Source organism: Gopherus flavomarginatus, chromosome 5 (genome assembly GCF_025201925.1).
Source record: "Gopherus flavomarginatus isolate rGopFla2 chromosome 5, rGopFla2.mat.asm, whole genome shotgun sequence".
Lineage (NCBI taxonomy): Eukaryota > Metazoa > Chordata > Testudines > Testudinidae > Gopherus > Gopherus flavomarginatus.
This window is the reverse complement of record NC_066621.1, coordinates 102,939,895-102,954,238: the sequence shown is the minus strand read 5'-3', so window position 1 is coordinate 102,954,238 and position 14,344 is coordinate 102,939,895. Positions and strand designations below refer to the sequence as shown.

At 45.1% G+C, this 14,344-nt stretch overlaps 1 protein-coding gene across 4 annotated transcripts; it reads left to right on the top strand.

Annotated features, from left to right (window-relative positions):
- The first annotated feature begins 1,844 nt into the window (after positions 1 to 1,844).
- On the top strand, positions 1,845 to 14,091 carry GREM1 (gremlin 1, DAN family BMP antagonist). 4 transcript variants are annotated; one of them, XM_050954898.1, is made up of 2 exons: positions 1,845 to 2,039; positions 11,467 to 14,091. In XM_050954898.1, the coding sequence occupies exon 2, from the start codon at positions 11,468 to 11,470 to the stop codon at positions 12,020 to 12,022; it is 555 nt and encodes a 184-aa protein (XP_050810855.1). In that variant the 5' UTR covers positions 1,845 to 2,039; position 11,467; the 3' UTR covers positions 12,023 to 14,091. The 4 variants fall into 4 exon arrangements, with proteins under 4 accessions (XP_050810855.1, XP_050810857.1, XP_050810856.1 ...); XM_050954900.1 differs by lacking the exon at positions 1,845 to 2,039 and adding an exon at positions 2,587 to 2,645; XM_050954899.1 differs by lacking the exon at positions 1,845 to 2,039 and adding an exon at positions 2,798 to 2,953.
- The last annotated feature ends 253 nt before the right edge of the window (positions 14,092 to 14,344 follow it).

Genomic DNA, 14,344 nt, shown 5'->3' with positions numbered 1-14,344 from the left:
TAAATGACCGCTGCCCTGGAAAACTGAATTTCTATCCCTCTGCTGCCACTTTCCCCACCCCCCATGACATTTCCTAAAGTAATACAATTATTTTAAGAGAGGGAGAGTGTCAAATATATGTACGGACAGAGAACCTTTTATTGGTGTGGGACTGTTCAAAACCCCATTGAAGTCACTAGGAGTCTGTCCATGAACTTCAGAGCATGCCACTTGTGATAGTGCCAGTGACTTTCTAGTTATTTTCACGTACACTTGAGTTTCAGTGAAAACAGTTCATGAGCAAAGAGTCGGAGGTCATGGTTTTGGCAGAACTAACCTCATTCTCTGGGAGCAGCAACTGTGCCAGATACTTATCCCTTTAATTAGTGGACCAGAAGGTCAACTGGTATTTAAGAGATTGCGCCTGCTCTTAATGAACGTTCTCTCCCAGTACTGTAGTTGTATGACCCTTGGGATTAACATGTCCAGGGAAGGGAAGAGAGAGTAGTTAAGAGCTGTGCTTAACTATCCTGATTACTTATGTACCCTAGGGAGGCTACAGATATTTGCTGATTTTTGACTTAGTCCTCATCTCTCTGTCTCACCGTTTTAACCATATAAACAGTTCGATTATTTGGATTGAAAAGGTGAGGCTCTTTCTCTGGTTTATGTACCTATCCCCAGCTCTCCAATGAAAACCAACACAAACTTGATAGACTATACTTCGGTCAAGTTACCCATTTATTTATGCTTTAAAAAGAAAACAAAACACCATGTACAAAGGGCTTGGATCCTGAACTCATTAGGAAAACAAAACTCCCGTCGGTTTTTTGCCAGTAATAAGCGTGAGCTAAACTTCAGCTTTCGGCGTTTACCTTCTGTAGCTACACTACTATAGGCGCGATGTGGACATTTGTCAATCTTCTGAGTATTTAAAAAAAACCACTCCTTCGGCTTGACCAGCGAGTACACAGCTTTGAATTGTACATGCAACAGCAGACGTTCTCCTTCTGAAACGCTGTTTTAAAAGGGAACTCTTGATCGCTAGGTTTATTAGCATTTATTTTCATTATAATCTGGAGACGTTGGACTCTTTCTCTTTCTTCTTTCCCGTGCAGCACAGAATAACTGTAGAAGCAAACATCTGCCTCTGAAAGCTACCTCGATATTCAGACACCGACACACACACACCCCTGGCTGTGGAAAGACAAGGAGGTATCACGGCTCTTGCAGGGATAAAACCTTTCATTTTTAAAGACCTACTAGTATTGATATTGGATCGTAATTCACATGCTTTAATCCTCACCCCCAATATTATTACCAAAGCTACATAACTCCGGGCATAGTTGATAAGGACAAACCTCAGAAATGTCATGACATTGCAATGCTGAGACCAGAAATCTTGCTGGATCCATCCCCTCCTAACTAGCCCAGGTTAGACACTAACAGCAAATGTTCTAGCTGATAGACCCCTAACTCTATCTGCTTTGTGTTAATGGAGAAGAGCTCGTGTGTGCAAACCGCTTTCCATGCACTTACTGGCCCAATACACTATGAACGGAAGGGGGGATTTAATATTTAACTCTTCTTAAATATCGGACTTTAGTGGGAGTGGAAAATCTGATTTTCTGTGCATTCCAAGAACAATTCCTTGGGGGTGACCTTTAGCACCGAGTCTGTTGAAAGAGGAAAGTAGCCGAGTGTTTATCTGGAGATGACTGAACGCTTTCCCTGGTGGAAGTTTATGGAAGCGTTAAAGGGGGCGGATAACACGATCTTTGGAGGCGCTTGGCCAATGATCTGGAGGGGCTTGGAGAGCAGATCTCAGCTGGCAGACATTTAAATGGGAGACAGCTCGGCGCTGCTGCAATTTGTAATCAAGATCCGCGACTCCCTCTATATGGACTCACTGGCAACTCCCTCCAGGCTCCTACCCCACTGCAGTCTCTAGCCGGCCAGCAAAGTAACCCACCCCAGGCAAGAGACCCGCGTGCAGCAAGAGACTTCACCGCTCCCGCTGACCACAGACCGCACAGGAGGGGGAGCCGCAGGCAGAGCAGGTGAGTGGGACGATTACTTCTTACCGATCTCTCTTTATACTGGCTCCTCCTGGGCATGAAAACAACCAGGCTCTTTAAAAGACAAGACGGTAATAACTTCGGTGCTAGCCCATCCCTGGTGTAACAGCACTGACCTCAGAGGAGTTACGCCAGGGATACATTTAGCCACTTTTCTGATTTTTTGGTTTGATTGAGTCTCTTTCTCCCTCTCGCCCCTTCCCCCTAATCGCTCTCCCTCGCGTTAAAAGAAATAGTCCTTAATGAATTGCTGTCTTGCAAAAGTCTCGAGACCTTTGATTTTGCAAACAGCTCCTCTGAGAATGACACAGCCTCCCCCCGCCCCAGCTCAGATGCAGTGGAGCAGACAGAAAGGTATTTCCACTCTCAGTGCCTGAGATTATATTTATCTCCCTAGACAAACATAAGGATTGCAAAAGCCCAATTAGCTCTCCCTGTCATCTCCGCCTACAGCATCATTCCCAGCAAATTGGATTCGGCGCCCATCAGATATGCAGCAAAATCCCAGTCCGGCATCTACGAGGAGTGACTGAAAACTAGGGAGGGGGATTAGGGGGGAAATCACTGATCCTGGCTGGAGGCTCCCAGGTATTAGGGCTCCCACCCCCGTGCGCCGCAGCTCCAGCTGCGATCCCAGGCGAGCCGGGCTCGGGGTGCGGCAGTTTCCCGGAATCTGGAGGGATGGTCTCCATTGAACACTCCTTGATAAAGGAGGTGTCAATTTCCAGGCTGGCCTGCCCTTCTCAGCCGGACTGGAAGCGATCCCAGGAGAGCCCGGCGGGATAGATGCAGCTCGCGGAGGGGGTGTTTGCATTAACCCGTCTAGTGCGGCAGGAAGCTCCGGGTGCTGGGAGATTGACTAGCTCGCACCCAGAAGCCCTCCCGTAGCCCCAAAGGTGCCGTAAGACGCCCGCGCTCTCGGTGGCGCGACCCTTCTAGCTAGCGCGGAGCTGGAGCGCGGCGGGCCGGGAAAGACACGCGGAATCGCTGTCCCGGGTCATTGCGTCTCCTCCCCCAGCAGCGGCTCTTGCGCTGGGCGGGTGTTCGCCGCTCGGAAGCAGGGCACAGGCCAGAGCTACCTCGCTCACGGGGCGATGCTGGGACCTGGAGCCCTCGGGCATTTTGCTGTTGTTGCCCGGCGACTTCCCTGCCTCTTTCGGGGAACGTGCCAGCCCGGGCACTTGAACACAGCAGCACCAATCCCAGCCCCACGCGGGAGCTCCCAGCTCTGCCCCTGGCCCGGCCTCGGCTCGCCAGTTCTCTGCGCGCTGCGTCTAGCGCAGCGGCCCCTGTTCTCGCCGCTCTGCGGACCGCCGCGCGGATCCAAACCGAGCCCCGCCGAGCTTCCCGCGTGCAGACAAGCCAGCGACCGCTCGGGCCCAGGTGCTGCACGCCCGGCCCAGCCGGACCTGCGAGGGGAGCGCAAGATCGGGCCTGCCAGCCACCCCGGCTTGCGGCTGCCCGGGACGCGCACTGCACAGCGGAGCGCGCTTCTCCCTTCCCCTGCCGGCTTGGTGAGCCCGCCCGCTGCCGCCCCTGCGCCTCCTGCCAGACTCCGGCCGGGCCGATGTCCCACCCGGCTCTGCAAGCCCCAGACCCACTAACAAGGAGTCTCCTTGCGCGGAACCCAGTCACCTGCCCTGCGCAGGCCCCTGGCTACCAGGGCTGAGGCGCTTGCAAAGCCTCTCCTGGGCAGTGCCGCAAAAGAGCGGGTTGTGCAAAGCGGAGCCTTTCCGGGACGGGCTGAACTCGACGGCTCCGCAAGGGAAAGGGAAACCCCGCATTCCTCTAGCGCTGGTCCCCATGCATCTCCGCCAAGCAGGCTCTGGGCTGCATGCGGCCCCGGAACGCTGCGACCCCCGGGAGCTCTGCTTTGCGCCCGAGAGCTGCTCCGGCTGGTATTTCTGCGGGAAGGGGCCGGCTTCACCATTTCCCTGGCGCGATGTGTTTCATTAGAGAGGTTTGTTCCTTCATCGCCGTGTTTCTAATGGTTTGTCCGTCAGCACGATGTGCATAGACTCGACGTACCCAGCATGGTTCATAAGTATCAGGCCTGAGTTAAAAAAGATTGCGAAGTAGAGGAGCAAAGCTCCCTTAGAAACAAGACGGGGAAGTTAAGTCTGCTGCTTAGCCACTGGGCGTGATGTTAAAGTGAATCATTTAATTTGCAACAACTTGAGAACGTGGCGAAAACGGATACCTTCGGTGCGGGTGTATCACAAACATTTCTCCCACAACCCCCCGCCCCCAGTGATGCTCGGCTAGGACTCTAGGTACTATGGTGGTGGGGTCTTACACGTGGGGAAGATAGATTGGCAGGACAGTGCGGCAGCAGACCATTTCTCGGCTCGGGAAGCCGGAAAGCAAAGGGTGCCCTGCTGAAGGAAGCCTATAGTGTCACTTCGTGTTTTGCATCTGAAAACTGTTCTCTTTAGCCATAAGACCCAGGTCTGGATATGTAACTAACAAAGAGAGCCTCTTCCTGATAAACTCTCCCCCCCCCAACCCAGCTACCATTGTGCACCGCTAGGCTTATTTTGTTAATCAACAATGTTCTCGATGTGGATAAAATGCAGATATATTGTTCTTAGATTTCCGCTCCAATGGCATGGAGATTTATAAAATCAACGGGGAGCTCAACAATGTATGTGGTCATGGGTTTTTATATGGGAAGCTGGGGCTAAGAATATATATATATTCTTAGCCCCAGCTTCTTTTGGATTTTACATACTGATATTGGTAACTAGAAGAGCAATCTCTGACATTCCCTTCCCTCTCGACTGTAGGCTACCGAGAAGTATCCAAGACACACACAGCTGATGCTGTGTATGAATAAGTAGCAGCACTCATACTCAAATGTTTCTGGTTCTTCCTAGAGCTCAGATACTAGCTGGGCTAGGATATTTGTTTTTGTCTTTGCTATGCAAGCCAGAATTGTGCAAGGCTTTCCCTAGCAGCAGCCTTTGAATATGTATTACTGTCTACTACTGCAAAACCACATCAGTACTTCCGATGGATGTGGAGCAAAATCCCACTAGCCTCACTGACAGGCATAGTCTTATTGAAAACAATGGCACTACTCCCATGGGGAAGGCAAGTCTGGATCTGGCCCACGCGCATACTCATGATACACAACGGAGTTTTAGTCCTGATTTCCTATGCGACTGTAGTTTAATAGACGAAGGGTGGGATTTTCAAAGGCACTCAGTTTTATCATTAATTTCTGCATTATTCTCCTTTTCCATTATAATACTTGACAGAAAAATAGATTGGCATTCTGCAGAGTGGTTTCCCTACCATCTTACTCACCAGGAGTCGCTTGCCATTTTAATACGTCTGAAATCCCACCAAACGGAGAAGTTGGTTTTGTTAGTCTAACCTCGGTAAATATTCTCTCTTTGTGGATTGCCCTTTCCACTGCTTTTCCTGTACTTCAAACAGGTGCATTACTGAAACATTAAGCAAGGATATTACTATACTTCATATAATAAACCGTGAATAAAAATATTTTGCTCCTTGGAGACACAAGAGGTGGTACAAACCTCTTTAATTTGTATAATAGCCAAGAAGTTAGGCTCTGATTGTTTCCTTGGATACTATATGAGGATCAGTCAGTAAATATATTTAATCACATTTTATCATAGGTGCTGGCAATAGGGGTTCAGGGGTGCTGTCACACCCCCTGGCTTGAAGTGGTTTCCATTATATACAGGGTTTGCAGTTTGGTTCAATAGCTCTCAGTACCCCTACTATACAAATTGTTCCAGCACCCATACATCTTATGGAAATAAATTTTGGGAATTTCCCATAATAGTCTCCCATTAGATTCAGTTAATGAAAGTTTGCCACTGACTTCATTGGAGCCAGGATTTTACCCAACATTTTTAAGCAAGCTGCATTGTAGTAATACTTCAGTACTATTATAGTGTAGGAATTCCACAATGGAACTAAAATGCCTTTAAATTTGACTGAGATCCTTAATCAGTAGCAGAAAGCGTACATAAACTAAAAACTTACAATACTTTTTAATAATGAAATGGAAGGGATTTTATGTTTCTTCTAACTGATGACATTGCTAATTCATTAAACGCCTTGATCTTCTTGGGTGATTAGAGCTTCTCCTCTAGAAAAGCTAAAGCACCATATAAGTGTAAAATATTATTACTGTTGGACCACAGTGCTGCTCCCACTGAAGACAATACAAAACCTCTGCTGGCTTTAGGATTGGGCCTGAACTGATGAAAAACAGAACTCTAAACTTGAATCTTGGCAATTAAGTAAAGGAGGAATTGATTTTCAGAAATTTTGTTAGTCATTTTAATGCTATTGGATCTTAGGGATGAGCCAGCTCCCATGGAAGTCAATGAGAGTTGGATTGGGCCTTCATGTTTGTAGTTTGTATTTACTGAATTGTTAAGGAGATTTTTCAGTTCACGTTTCTGATTCTGTCGGTGTTTCTGTAATACTCAGGATGTCACATAACTTGCTCTTGAACATTTTGCAGAAACTTGGCATTCAAGATATATGGGCCTGATCCCATGTGCACATAAGCCCCATTGTAGACAAGAAGGTATGCAAGGAAGCAGGCTCTTTATTTAATGAGAGATTTTTGTCTGATTGATCACATTTCAGTTATGAAACAATCTGGCTACCTCATTGCACAATGTCTCTTGTAATTTTTTGCAATGTAGACTTTTAAAGTTCTACAAAATTTAAGATTGATAAGGCTCTGGTTCATAAAGGACTACATTGTTCCTATACCACGGGGCCATGCAGATGAACAATCCCCCTGCATGTGGGCATTATCTTGGGTTCAGGTCTTGTGTAGAATGTAGGAGCTGCACTTTAGATGCAACCCGGGTCCACACATCCCAAGCAGAGATGGATGGGTGCCCAGAGGGAAATAAATTGCACCCTTTCAAGGGCTGTAAGTGAAGTCCTCACTGAGTAAGCAAGTCACAATCTCCGCCCACACCCAGGCTACTCCTCTGTTGGTGCAGTTTAAGGCACAATCTAGCCCTGAATGATCACTTTGATTTTTATTATTCTGAATTGTTTTTTGAAGTGGCCAATATATTGAATTTGGAAAAATGTTTTCCGTGTCACTAATTTTCATGATGACCCAATCTACCTTTTAAATATGTACGAAGTGTTTTCCATCCTTTGGGGGTGGAGAGTCACAATCCTGCAAACAATTACTACCTTACATTTCCTTAAATACAGCCTAAACTGCTTTCTAAATAAGGATGCTTTCTTGAACCTGAGCCGTAGTGCTTACCACTGATGGAAACAACTACACTTGGTAGTAATTGTTTGCAGGACTGGGCTCTATAGGACAGACTGGAATAGCTATTCACAGGTTGCCATTCAAAGGGCCTTTTAAAAAGGGAGGAGGAAGGGGAGTGACACACAGATGACAAATTTAAAAAACAAAAACGATGCTTCGGCTTTGTAGGAATACGCACATTGGCAATAACCAATTGAAAAATGAAACACCAAATGAATACTTGAAGTTTCTTGTGCTGCCTAGAAACTAGCATGTGATTTTTCTGTTTTATGCAATGATGACTATTGGTTTTTTTTAAGGTTCTGGCACCATACTGACTAAATAACAAACACTTTAAAAATACTGTCTAATTGTAGTGTGGACACGTAGTCATCCAAAAGATGGAAACAGCCCTCGATGGAGTCATTCTGATCTCCTGAGAAAATAAACAGTGTCTTATAACCAGTCTTCTTTTAAATTAGTTTAAAGACAAAACATGGAAACTAAATTAAAAAAGAAACCTGTTTGAATAACATTTTCGTTGTAATACAAACTGAAAAAAGGCAGGACATGTTCAGTCCAAGCTGACACTTGAAATTATGTAGCGTTACCTTCAGTTAGAATTTCCCAGGTTTTTTTTTGTCATTGTTGTTGGTTTGTGTCAGACCTTTAAGGTTATTAAAACTGCATGTCTTGTTCAGTATTTCATTTAGATATTAAAAGCAACCCTTCTACATTCTCCGTAGGATCAATCAAGAATGCAAAGCTTGGTGTTATATTTGTTGTATTTCAATCTTTTTATGTATGAAGTTCTTTTCAAACACAAGCACACACTTATACATTAATCTAAATGAATAAAGTGAATGCACTTAGCTATCTTGCCTATCTCAATCTCTGGGCACACTAACAATTTATTAAAAAACACTTAAAATAATATCTTAGGACTATAAGCAAGTCTATATGTCATAACATCTTCCCAAACCCAGTGACTGCTAACTCTACCTCTTTCATTTTTTCAATCAGGGACATCTGTGAACATCATAATGTAAATGTTTTGTGCAATTTTGGAAAATGCCAGGAACTAAGAAATTAACATGCTTGGCACAAAAGCGGGAATGTGCTAATAAAGTTCGCTGATGACACAAAGCTGGGGGGTATTGCTAACACGGAGAAGGACCGGGATATCATACAGGAAGATCTGGATGACCTTGTAAACTAGAGTAATAGTAATAAGATGAAATTTAATAGTGAAAAGTGCAAGGTCATGCACTTAGGGATTAATAATAAGAACTTTAGATATAGATTGGGGACGCATCAGTTGGAAGCAACAGAGGAGGAGAAGGACCTTGGGGTATTGGTAGATCACAGGATGACTATGAGCTGCCAATGTGATATGGCCGTTAAAAAAGCTAATGCAGTTTTAGGATGCATCAGGCGAGGTATTTCCAGCAAAGATAAGGAGGTGTTAGTACCGTTATATAAGGCTCTGGTGAGACCCCACCTGGAATACTGTGTGCAGTTCTGGTCTCCGATGTTTAAGAAGGATGAATTCAAACTGGAACAGGTTCAGAGACGAGCTATTAGGATGATCTGAGGAATGGAAAACCTGTCATATGAAAGGAAACTCAAAGAGCTTGGCTTGTTTAGTCTAGCCAAAAGAAGGCTGAGGGGGGATATGCTTGCTCTTTATAAATATATCAGAGGGATTAATATTAGGGAGGGAGAGGAATTATTTAAGCTTAGTACCAATGTAGATACAAGAACGAATGGGTATAAACTGCACACTAGGAAGTTTAGACTTGAAATTAGACGAAGGTTTCTAACCATTAGAGGAGTGAAGTTCTGGAACAGCCTTCCAAGGGGAGTAGTGGGGGCAAAAGACATATCTGGCTTTAAGATTAAGCTTGATAAGTTTATGGAAGGGATGGTATGATGGGAGAGCCTAATTTTGGCAATTGATCTTTGATTATCGCCAGATAAGTATGCCCAGTGGTTGGTGATGGGATGCTGGATGGGATGGGATTTGTTACTGCAGAGAATTCTTTTCTGAGTGCTGGCTGGTGAGTCTTGCCCACATGCTCAGGGTTTAGCTGATCGCCATATTTGGGGTCGGGAGGGAATTTTCCTCCAGGGCAGATTGGCAGAGGCCCTGGAGGTTTTTCGCCTTCCCCTGCAGCGTGGGGCATGGGTCACTTGCTGGTGGATTCTCTGCAGCTTGAGGTTTTCAAACCACAATTTGAAGACTTCAATAACTCAGGCATAAGTTACGGGTTTGTTATAGAAGTGGATGGGTAGGGTTCTGCGGCCTGCTTTGTGCAGGGGATCAGACTAGATGATCACATTGGTCCCTTCTGACCCTAGAATCTATGAATCTGTGTTTTATGGCTGTGATTCTCAGTCTGTAGTTCTGTAGACAGCTCTCATAATGTCTGTCTGGTTCGCTATCTGATTTGTCTTGGTCTCAGGCAGAACATGTGAAACAATCATCACAGGAGTGCTCCTACCACTTCCTGATACAATACAGGGAGTGCTGAGCTCATGGATTGGAGGAATGGAGGTGTGGCAGTTGCTTCACCTGGGACGTGTGTCAAAAAGGTTCTGGTGCAAGTAAGGGAGGTATCCACACCTGATCCAACCACTGGGAGAGGTTAGATAGAAAGGAGACCTTCAGAAGCTGGTAGAAGGGAGGGAAGATACTTGTGCCATCAGACACAGGGAGGGGAGATAAGGTGTGATACATCATGACACTGAGTCACATCAGTGCAATGTCCGGAGCTTGAAGAGGTCTGAAAAAAGTGTTCGGGGAGGGTCTTATCACCCCTACATCCTCCCATTCCCCATCCAACAATTAATTCTACCCTCAGCCTCCAAATCAGCTTTTACCAATTTTGCACATTCCAGCCTCACATCAGTTCTGTTCCCTTGCCCTCCATTAATTCTGCCCCTACATTTGTTCTTCTTCCCTTCCCCCCATCAGGTATGCCACTCTTCCGCCCCCCACCATGCCATCTCACATCTTTTACTGCTGCAACTCCAGAGGTTTTTAACCCCTCTTCCCATTCCCAACTCAAGTGTTGCAGGGAGAGCTAGGGGAAGTGGAGAAGCAGAGAGGAGCTATCCTGTTTCTTCCAAGAGGTGGGGGAAGGAGGGAACAGAGCTGCCCTGAGCTGCTGGGCTCTTTCTGTTCACCCCTTATCAATCCCTTCCTATGACAGCAGCTTTGGCTCCTGGTGGAAGAGCTTGGCCTGCTGCCTGCAGCAGCCCTGATTGGCTGCTCTTCCTCAGGAGGCAGGCAAGTAGGGAAAGCATCCAATCAGAGGGGGTTTACCCCCAGCAGAAATGAAATATGCACCCCCCCAGCGACCTGGCTTGAGTTTTAGACATTTTATTTCCCAAGCTTGCGACCTGGTGCAACCGGTGCACTTCCTCAAGTGTTGCAAACTGGCCCAAATTCACCGCTATGAAGCCTCTCATACCATTGTGCAAAGGAGTCTGTTTTTGCAACATGCCAAAGAGCCAGAAGAACCTTGGTTGCTTTTCATGTTACACTGGTCTCTCTTCTGAGTTACACCAACCTAGACTCCATTACACTCACACTCAGTGGGCCAAAGTTTGAGGCTTGTGTAATGAGTAGATTTATACTCTGCTAAGCAAAGAGAGTTTAAGTAAGTGTAGCATTTCTGAGCCTGGTTCTCTTCTCCTACACCAGTGTAATTCAAAGTAAATGGAGTTACACTGGAGTGAAAATGGTGTGAGGAGAGAAGAGAATCAAGCCACTTAAACTGGTGTAATGTACGTGGGGAGAGGAAGTGAAAGATATACGCCACACACAATTGTCAACTCCAGCTACAGTTTTCACATAGCTGGAGTTGCGTAACTTAGGTCGACTTAGCCCTATAGTGTAGACCTGCCCTTAGACTCCCTCCAGACTGACCTAGAGACTTTTGAAATGGGATCACGCTATTTTGTAGCTCTCTGCAACTTCATGTAATGCTAAAGTGTCTCTCCAACTATTAAAGGCTGGTATCTCTCCTCTCTGATACACTTTTCTCTTAGACCAGATGACATATTGTACACTTGCCTTTTGCAGATTTCATATGAAATCCACAATTGTGTTTTGTTTCCTCACTGTCCCCTACCTAGGATGGTCCGCACAGTGTATGCTGTTGGTGGTCTGCTTCTTCTAGCTGGAATCCTGTTATCCACAGCAGAGGGGAGAAAGAAGAACCGTGGGTCTCAGGGAGCCATCCCATCTCCCGACAAGGATCAGCCCAATGATTCAGAGCAGACACAGACAAAGCAGCAGCCAGGTTCAAGGCACCGAGACCGGGGAACTGGCACACCAATGCCCGCCGAAGAGGTGCTGGAATCTAGCCAGGAAGCATTACATGTCACTGAACGCAAGTATCTTAAGCGGGATTGGTGTAAAACTCAGCCCCTCAAACAAACCATCCATGAAGAAGGCTGCAATAGTCATACTATTATCAACAGATTCTGTTATGGCCAGTGCAATTCTTTCTACATCCCAAGGCACGTCCGCAAAGAGGAAGGCTCTTTTCAGTCCTGTTCCTTCTGCAAACCTAAGAAGTTCACCACTATGACAGTTACACTCAATTGCCCTGAACTTCAGCCCCCTAGAAAGAAGAAGAGGATCACACGAGTCAAGGAATGTCGGTGTATATCCATAGATTTGGACTAGACTCTGCAGAACACTATTACACTGATGCTCCAGGCATAGGCAATCGCCATTGCCAGGTGAAATAAGAGTGAGTGACATAAGTACCATACCTGCGTGGCTGGACACAACTGACAGGAACCAGAGTGAATCACCCACAACATAGTGTGTGTGTGTGTGTGTGTGAGTGTGTGTGTGTGTGTGTGTGTGTGTGTACAGAAGTATATGAATGTTCACTATAGAGTAAAAACATTTAAATTCATGTGTGAAATATCACCAAAGCCTGTAAACACAAGGTTCAGTATCACATCTATGAATTAGGACCCTTAGCATACACTCATATTCCCCCTGCTTGCTGGGTTCAGTGCAGCTGTGACTTTTGCTAATGCTCCACTGGAGACCATACTATTCACCTTCACGATATGAAGAAATATCAAATCAGAGGCATTCAGGAGCTTCCAAGCATGAATATGATCCTAAATTTAAAATAACCAATGTTAAAAGAGGTGCAGTCATAGGTGAAACCTCACTAAAAGCCACACTTCCACCAATAGTTTCTACTATGCCTTTGTTTTTTTTTAAATCAGTGTTGCTGGGAGGCCGGGTGGCGTGAGTGGGGTGGGGGGGGGATAAGAACCAACAGGATATAGACAGAGAGAAAACAACCCCAGGGAGCTAGAAGGAAAAAGAAGGCCAAGAGTTAGCAGGAAGGAGAGGAAAGGGACAGGAGGGAGTAGGAGAAGGAAGGAGAGAAAAGATGAGAAAGACAAAGGAATAAGAGGAGACATTTTCTTCTGCTACTTTTTTGCTTTAATTTATAGACAAATCCATTTGTTATATAAAATGAAAAGAAATTACAAACATGGAATTCATTCCTGAATTCTAATAACAGTCTAAATCAATTAAGATCCATTCTTATGTCACTAGAGCCTCTTGATTTATTTATGGTCTTGTAATTCAGATATCAGCTGCTTTATATATTTATGTATGTGTCTGTACTGTACATGTAATATGTATATATACAGTCTCTATCTACATGTGTGCACCCAATGAGATTATGTATTTTGTGTATCTGTACTTTCTCTCTCACACAATGTACCAATCACAAAAAAATCTCAGTATACAACATCAAGCACAAAATGGCAGTAATTTAGCATATAAAGAGCAAAGCAAAAATTACAAGCATCATGTGACTGCAAATGCAATAACCACACAAGAGACAAAAGACATGGCATGCATGACTAGTAAACATTGCATTGTTATTGTTATTTTAGCTCTGCCACAGGCATGCAGTTCGTTGAAAAAGAGATACAGAGCCTTGCCAGCAATAATCTGCTTTTTATATCCTTTGCCACAGTCTTGCATTTAAACAGGATTTGGACTAAGTAAAGAGAATTTCCTGAAAATTAAGGACTAAATGCTCCCCTTCTGGAGAAAAAGCCATGTGAGGGGAATAGTAACTCCTACAACTCCATGGGCTTCACCTATAGGGTTATCCTGCTATTCTCCCCTTAGGGAGTGCAGAAAGTCTTGCAGGAGACTCTAGAGATTCCAGCACAGCTGAACAGAATGTGAGCCACTCCCCACTTCACCCTAATATTCGCTTCCTCACTCATTCAGCAGCCATGCGGCTGCTTTTGCCCTCCCCAAACCTATCTCACAGAGTGCTTCCACAAGCAGCAATTTCATAGTGTTTACCAGCCAGGTGAAGAAGGAAACAAGCCATGCAGAATGGCTGCTTCTGAGCACATCCCCAGCAATAAGTTACAGTCTGATCTCACATCAGTGAAAAGGCCTATTTCTGCCACTATTGATGTCACTGGGATCAGGATTGGGCCATAAATCAGGAGTAACCCCAGTGAAGGTAGAAATTCCATTTTAAAGTTACTCTCATATAAAATCAGTGTGTGAGAGAGAATTAGGCCCACTGGGTTTGTGTGGAGGGGCTTCTAGTCTAGGAGACAGCCTGCCATTGAGGTGCCTTTTCTCTTCTTCTGTATGCACAGGCCACAACTGGCAATATTTGAACAACTGTGCTTCCTCATATTCCGTGCTTCACAACAGAGGGGAGTATAGGGTCTTAATTTCGGAGCAATCCATCTGGACTCTGAGAAAGACAACTATTCTATTATTATTATTATGCCAAAAGGGAAAATACAGCATTGGCATATCACAAATACAGGATCTGTTCAGTCATTTATTTAAAAGCCACAGCTATTACACAACGTATCATACAGTTATTGGTCAAATCCTACATTTCTGAATTTAATATATTTTTACTGTAAGATCCACAACAGTGCCATCTGTAACACTAAGATTGCAAATCAGTGATTCATATTATTAAAC